General features: G+C 38.6%; 1 protein-coding gene across 1 annotated transcript in view; it reads left to right on the top strand.

Moving 5' to 3' along the window:
• Nucleotides 1-3,069, top strand: part of LOC110036382 — a gene marked incomplete at its 5' end in the record, with an annotated part of 8,688 nt that extends 5,619 nt beyond the window's left edge. The window contains one exon of the mRNA XM_020740814.1: nucleotides 2,906-3,069. Coding sequence (XP_020596473.1) covers nucleotides 2,906-3,054 — 149 coding nt within the window. The remainder of the gene's footprint in view (nucleotides 1-2,905) is intronic.
• Between the last annotated feature and the right edge of the window lie 4,524 nt (nucleotides 3,070-7,593).

Here is a 7,593-nt window from a genome sequence, read left to right as displayed (position 1 = left end):
TTCAAGAACATGCAAGTGTCACTGATCGTTGGGTCCATAGAATCCCATAGCCAGGACATAATCATGAAATCCTCCTCTTCCCATGCTGTAGAGACTGGATCATTCTTTTTTGGTCTGGTTCCAAGTAGGTGATTAATCCTCCCTTTGCCTTTTAGGTATGTGCGGACAATTTGGGACCATTTGAGATAGTTCTTCCCATTGAACCTATTGGATGCCCGAATATTCTGCAACTCTCCAATTTTCTGAACAACATTGTATTCTTCAGAATTGTTGGAGTATTTGGAGATAGTGGTTTCGGACATTGACATTGTGGAGAAGAAAATGTTGCAGCAATTAAAGCTAGAAATCAACCTGCAGTGGTAAAAGAATCGCTGCAATTAAGACAACTAATAAAAAAAATCCAAAGAGCGGCAAAGATCGCGAGATCTCCAGCACAGGATTGCAGCGGCAAAGGACGATCTTCCTCGTGACAACGTGCTGCTCCTCTCGGACGAAGCGGGAGTCGCTACTGGAATCCCGTGCTCGGGAGGAAGAGTCGCTCGTGCTTGGCAAAGAGAGACGCTACAGCGGCAAAGAACGATTCCTTATTCGTTTGTGTTGCCTCCATTGACGTGGATCATGAGAAGTAGACCCATTTATTTCATAGACATAAAATTATTCTCTAGGTTTTTCCTTGTAAACAATACATTGAAGATGTCTTTTGCTTGTTCTCATCCTTCTTTGATTATATTTATTTATTCTGACATAGGTTTGCTTTGAAGAAGATGCTAATTATCCTTTGTTAGAAACCTGACTTATAGCCTCTTTTCTTAGGAGTAACCAAGCATCACCGATTTAGATGAAAATATGTTTTTGTATTTAGCAGAATTTCTCTGAGTAGAATATGATTTTAATGATTGCATCAAGGTTGCACCCGAAAATGCCTATATATATATATATGTATATGTATATATGTATGTATGTATGTATATGTATATATGTATGTATGTATTTTTAGGAAAATGCCCTGAGCTATGTCAAAATCTGAATAAAAGTTGATCATTGACAGCTAATTTTATTTTTTCCGGAGCTTAATTCCATTTAACAAGATTATAGAGTTATGAAATCCTGCAACTTATGTGTTGGGGTGCAAACATGGAAAAAATTTAATTTTCTGTAAATTAGAGTTTGGTGCATTTTGTTTCATTGCTAAATTGTACCAATTCTCTACCATGCGTAGGCTTAATATAACTGTTATAAATAGGATGCAGTTAGGATTATTCACACTATAACAATAGTAAGTAGTGTGGCGGCGGCGGCGACGACTTCGTCGTCGTCGTCATCATCATCATCATCATCATTGACTGCCTTATCCACAACTACTTGAGCAATAATGATTAGTATGTGATGCGATTATTCACACTATAACAATAGTAAGTAGTGTGGCGGCGGCGGCGGCGACGACTTCGTCGTCATCATCATCATCAACTGCCTTATCCACAACTACTCGAGCAATAATGATTAGTATGTGATGCAATAAATCCTGTAACTTTAATCCTGTGTTATGTTCTTCATGCATACATGAAAGGGCATTATCTTATGATGAAATTTATATATTGCAGAGAATATGGTATGATCTTTACTTATACCATAATAAGCATGGAAATTTTTTTTAAGCTATTTTTTGCAGTTAGTTTCGTAGGTTCATAACTAGATTGGGCCTTGCAAGTTTCACATTAGTCTATTGTGCTCTTTTCCAACACAGAAGCAGAGCTGCTTATTTATTGTATTTTATAGATTGAGTGATGAAAACATGAGTTAAAATATGGTACACAAATGCAAGTATGTGGAGAGATGCCTGTGATTTCGATCATTATATAACTGCATAGTACCTGGACTTTGTGTTGGATGCTAGGAAATGAACTATAATTGACAGAATACTCTTTGAACAATTTATTCAAACTGCGAGTGTACCTATTTAATGGTGATATAGTCTTTATTATGTACACCTATATCAACGTTCAAAAAAGCACTCAAGACGTCTGCCTCGAGGTGCTGCTCGATTCGAGGCGATAAACAATACATTTCGAGCTTAAACTTTGATCATTCGGGTGAGGCTTATGCCTTGTTTATTCGAGTTGTACGCTTGGAGGTGTTTCGCCTCAAGGCATTTGTTAACTTAAATTACCTGCAATCAACAGCTACTGTTTGGGTTTCATAGTATCGAGGGAAGCATCAGCTTCAAGAGTCCACCAGAGCCCTAGATGAGCATTTCTGCTTCAACCGTAGATGACTTCCTCGCTTTGAGTGTCGACAGGCATTTTTTATTTTGATTTTGAGTTTCATCTTGAGTGTAGCTTTTGCAATCAAGTGTCGACCCCACTTCAAGCGCTGTCCCTGCTTCAAGCGTTGTCCCTGCTTCAAGCGTTGACGAGCGTCTCTAGTTCTATTTTCTAGTGTTGAGGCTTCCTACTTCGTTTGTCGAGCGTCGTCAAGTGGTAATCGCATAAATACTTTACTTTTTCAGTTTTTCCTAATATTTATACAAGTTCAGGTGTTAGGGATGAGAATACAAAAGAATTGAGTGGCATGCATGTAAAATTTTAAGGGCTAATTACATCAAGAGCACTCGAAACATTGCTACACTTGCTTTATATTTGGGATTTGGGAATACTATATGCATGTCTTTTTAAGTGGAGTTTTGAAGTCCATTGGCATATTTAAATTCTAAGTTTAATGATCAAGATTTGTTATCTGTTAAATGTTATATTTATGAATTATGTTTAATTTTATGAGTTTTTATTTTTTTGTTTTGAGACTCATGCCTTGATCCGCAACGAGGCTTTCACCTCACATCACAATGAAGAAAACACCTGAATTGCCGATTTTACCATTTTAAGACATTGACATACCTGATTCTATGCAGAGTTGGAGTTGATTGAAGAAGAAGATGAATACTTGGCTCGAGCAGTCTTTGAACACATGCAGATTAATGATGATCAGGTGCATTTTTATTGTGCTGTTGCTACTTTAATGCTAGATAATGTTCTAGCCATTTGTTTGTGGTTCCTGTAGTTCTTTGTAAAAATTGTTGGAAATCTGTAGTGAGGAAAATTTTTCTTAAATTTTGTTGTGGTAATATAAATATTTATATTTTATTATATTGTTGGAGATAGACTTTTTCTTATTGTAGATTTGGTTGTAAAAATACCTCTTACCATACAAATTTCTGAAAGCCACCAAATAGCTATAGCCGAATAGAGCAATGTCAAATTTCTAGAAAGCAAAGCTATAAAAAAGACAGCACAAATAATCCCTTAATTTAATTCGCTTTCATTCTTAGTCACGTAGGAGATTTATTAGTAGTTTTTCTTTCCTTGGGTAATATATTTTCTTTTTTCTTTTTATAGTTTTAAAATAATTATTCCTTGTAATCCAATTTGTTGATAGGGAAATGATTCTAGTTAAGTTTGAAGGCCCTATTTTTTTTTCTTCTCAAATCTTTCTTTTTAATTGTCCCATTTTTATCCATGATGAAATAATCAAACTCTCTTTTATATTATCTCAATTTTCTCTCATTATATTATTCTCTTTACTCCCTCTAATCCTCTCATCAATGGATTGAATCATGGTGAAGCTCAGAGTTAAATCAATTCAAATATGGAGAATACACAAGTAGCCTAGATATTGATCAAGTACATGCCATTAAAGTGGTACGAGAACCTTGCATCTTGAAGTCTACATCCAAGGCCCCTAATGTATCCTATCTCCCACCACTGACCCATATTCCCCTGCCTAAGTGGTTTCGTCCATATGTAACCCTAACAAACTTATCCATATTTTCTCTCAAATCTACTTAAACCTAACATACCTAACACCCCTTCCCCATTTATTGTCTAAGAAACTGTACACCTTTCCCATCTCCAATCCGAACTTCAGTGAAACCCCAAACAGTCATCTTCATCAATTACAAATGATTTTTCTTATCAACCCATTATTCATCGTCTTCTTTATAGATCCTATGATTATATATGCAATTGTCTCATCCATTTATCCATCCACAATTCACATGGTTATAATGACTATCTTTGAAACTCCACTAGTTCAAAAGCATGCGTCAAATTTTCTAAATCTTTGTGTTGATGTTACGACCTGACGTCGAAATCAATTCGGATTTTTACAGAAATTAGGAAAACACGAATATTTTCTTCAATAATCCAACAACTCACACAAATACAAAAGCTGAGTGCCTACAATTTGAGAGGTAGGCAATCTCTACCAAATCCTATAATTCAAGAAGCAGGAAATCTCTCCGAAACGCTAGACCTGGGACTCACAATTCAATCTCATGCATAAACCTAACCCTAGACATAACAAATGTATTTATACCCAACAATAATAATTATAAAGACTAAATTGCCCTTAGGCTAGGCGCTCTCGTAACAATACTCTCCCTCTAAAAAAACACCTTGTCCTTAAGGTGAGAAAAAATGAGAGTATTTCTCCTCCCTCAACGCTGTCTCTATTTTTTCATTCTCCGATTCCTCGTGCTGCACTATGAGAACTTGCAATCTTCGATTCTTGCAACAGTGTCCTGGAATAAATTTCTCATCACATCTAACATAACCAGTTGACTCGCTTCTCCTGGATCTGTCTCTGTAAGGCGCTTTAGTGTTTCTAATGGTCGTGGTCCATTTTTCATGTCCCGTGCAGCCTCCCTCTAAACTTCTACTGTTTGAATTTTTGGCATTGGCATGGTTGCATTCGTTTCTTACGATGGCCCATCTGTATTGAACCTGTGGCTTTGTTCATCTGGTTCTTATCTTCCACCATCTGGGTTGGCTCTATCAAATCCCTCAATCCCCACGATCTTTTAGTTGTTAGAGTGCTGCCCGTATGTCAGGCTTTAAGCCTTTCATGAAATTCCCCTCCAGTCTTATTTCACAAATCTCCTAGGGTCGTACCTTGAATAGCTCTAATCTCTCTCTGTATTTCATGACCTTCCCCTCTTGAGTCAAGACATAGAATTGTTCGTGTACGTCTCCTTCCCAAATGACTCGAAAACGTTCCAACAAACAATCCTTAAATTCATCTCACGAACAAATCAGGTCTCTAGCCTCCCTCCACTGAAACTAGGCAGAAGCTTTCTTTTCCAAACACAGTCTAGCCACCATGAGTTTCGCCTCCCCATCTAACCTATTCACCGCAAAGTATCACTCCGCCTGGTACACCCACCACCCATGTGTGTCTTTGCCCTCGAAGATCGACATCTTCAACTTCCTGACTCTGACTTCTCCACCCCAACTTCCTTTTCCTCCGTTTTTTGCTCCATGTATCGAGAGAACAACTCTTACCTTGGACCGTAGCCATATTCCCTCCTTGCTTCTTTCCCGTCTTATTCGTGCTTCTTCAAACCTCTGGCATAATCTCCATGTTTCAACTCAACCATCTCCATCAGAAATCTTTAATCCACCTCAGACCGGAGCCGTGAGAGGAGGTTCGTGATGGTGGATGTTTTCTTCACGTTCCTCACATTCAATCACTTTTCCTTTCGGTCTTGCCACGGATTCTCCACTCAACCTTTGTTTGTTGTTTGTAAATTGAACTGCCGGTGGGTTCTTGGATTGCACCTCAATGACCTCTTTAGCATCTCTCAAACTTTACTCATGCTTTCGTGGTACTGTACACCTTCTTGTAGGAAATATCAGGCGGAAAGGATAACAACAAGAAAAATTTTTGGAAAAAAAAACGGAAAGGACCCCTTCCTGCAGGAACCACGCTGCAAGGAATGCGGCAAGGAATCCTTCCTGCATAATCCTTCCAGCAGACCAGCGGCAGAAGGAATGCGATAGAAGGATACTTTGTAAAACGACAGAAGAAGCAGGAGATCCACGCTGTGCTTCAGCTGCAGAATAGGCTGTGCTTCAGTGGCAGGAGCAGGGAATCCAGTGAAATCCTCACCCATCTGCGATGCGATCTCGTCGCTGCCTTCCTTGCGAAATCACGGCCCTACTGTGGGACAGCTAGAGTAGAAAGCTGGCTCTGCATCTGTCGTGTGGCGTCTTCGCGTAACAGATTGAGGTCGCGGCTTACCAAGAACCGAACTCGCGACGTATTCTTTGCCCCCGTCTGCGATGCAGTCTTCGATGCAGCTCTGGTTCAGTATGCTGAAATCTTCTCCGGGCAGCGAATTCGATAATTGATCGAAGGTCACGAAAAGTTGTTCTCCCAAAATTGTGGCTCTGATACCAAGTTGTTACGTTCCGATGTCGAAATTAACTCGGATTTTTACAGAAATTAGGGCAAGCACCAATATTTTCTTCAATAATCCAAACAACTCACACAAATACAAAAGATAAGCATTTGCAATTTGAGAGGTAGGCGATCTCTCCCGAATACCTACACTTCGAGAGGTATGAAATCTCTCCCAAACCCTTGACCTAAGACTCACAACTCAATCTCATGCATAAACCCTAGACATAACAAGTGTATTTATATCCAATAATAATAATAATAATAATAAAAGACTAAATTGCATTTAGGCTAGGCTCCCTCGCAACAATTGATTGATTATTGTCATTTGAGGATTACTATATTGATATAAGTTCTGAAGATGAGCTCGAATTATGCATGTCAATCAGTTTTTAGTCCAAGTACTAAAATTTCTTTTCGTGATCAAGCCTGAATTTAGATCATGTCCAAGCCTTCTAACTAGCATATTTCTGAGATGTCTTTGGTCATTGTTGCTATCTCAGAAAACAAACTGAACCAGCAAGTATTATTGCTATAATCTTAGCCATAGTTAATCTTATTGGCCTATGTCACGGTAGATGGTACCGTGTAATTATTATTTATATTAACAGATCATGGGGATGACAGTCCAGGAACCTGGATTTTTTCATTGCATAATCCCGGAGAAATTATTCCTTACGGAGGACTTACGTATCTCTGCGTGCGGACTTCCAGTAATATGCTGCCACGTGGAGGTTATTGAGAGGTTATTGAAGTGAAACCGCGGAGATTATTGAGGGGTCATTGAGGTGTTGTTATGAAGTTATTGCGAGGGTTATGCAGGGGCGGAGATTATTTGGGGGTTATTGGGATGTTATTATGAGGTTATTGCGGAGTGTAACCGTGGAGGTTATTGGGAGTGTAACAACGGAGGTTATTGAGAGGTTATTGCGGCATTATTAGAACTAATGTTCCAATAATACCTCAATAACCCCCAATTATCCTCTCAATAATCTCCGCGGTTCCACTTCAAAAATTTCGTTGGGAGATCGGCCCGATATAGCACACATGGCGGCATATTGCTGGAGTCCGCATGTAGTGCTGCGTGCGTGCTTCGTATATAATAATTTCTCCTAAATTTGAGTCTTGACAAAGTTCAATTGTACTTTACTCGATTCAATTAGATTTAGGCTTTTTTGTAGCTGTAAAATAAACAGATTTGTAGTTTTTTAATGTCCTAGATAAACACCTTGTACATCCTTAAAGCAGACTAAAACTTGATAAACTTATTTGGTGGATAAAATATGAACTATTTTCCTCAAAAAAGGGCTAAGTGCAACTTATAACCTTGCAAACTTGTACTTTATTTGTGAACTTAAGGCC

This window comes from Phalaenopsis equestris, unplaced genomic scaffold (assembly GCF_001263595.1).
Source record: "Phalaenopsis equestris unplaced genomic scaffold, ASM126359v1 Scaffold205764, whole genome shotgun sequence".
Taxonomy (NCBI): Eukaryota; Viridiplantae; Streptophyta; class Magnoliopsida; order Asparagales; family Orchidaceae; genus Phalaenopsis; species Phalaenopsis equestris.
This window is presented reverse-complemented; position numbering and strand designations above follow the sequence as displayed.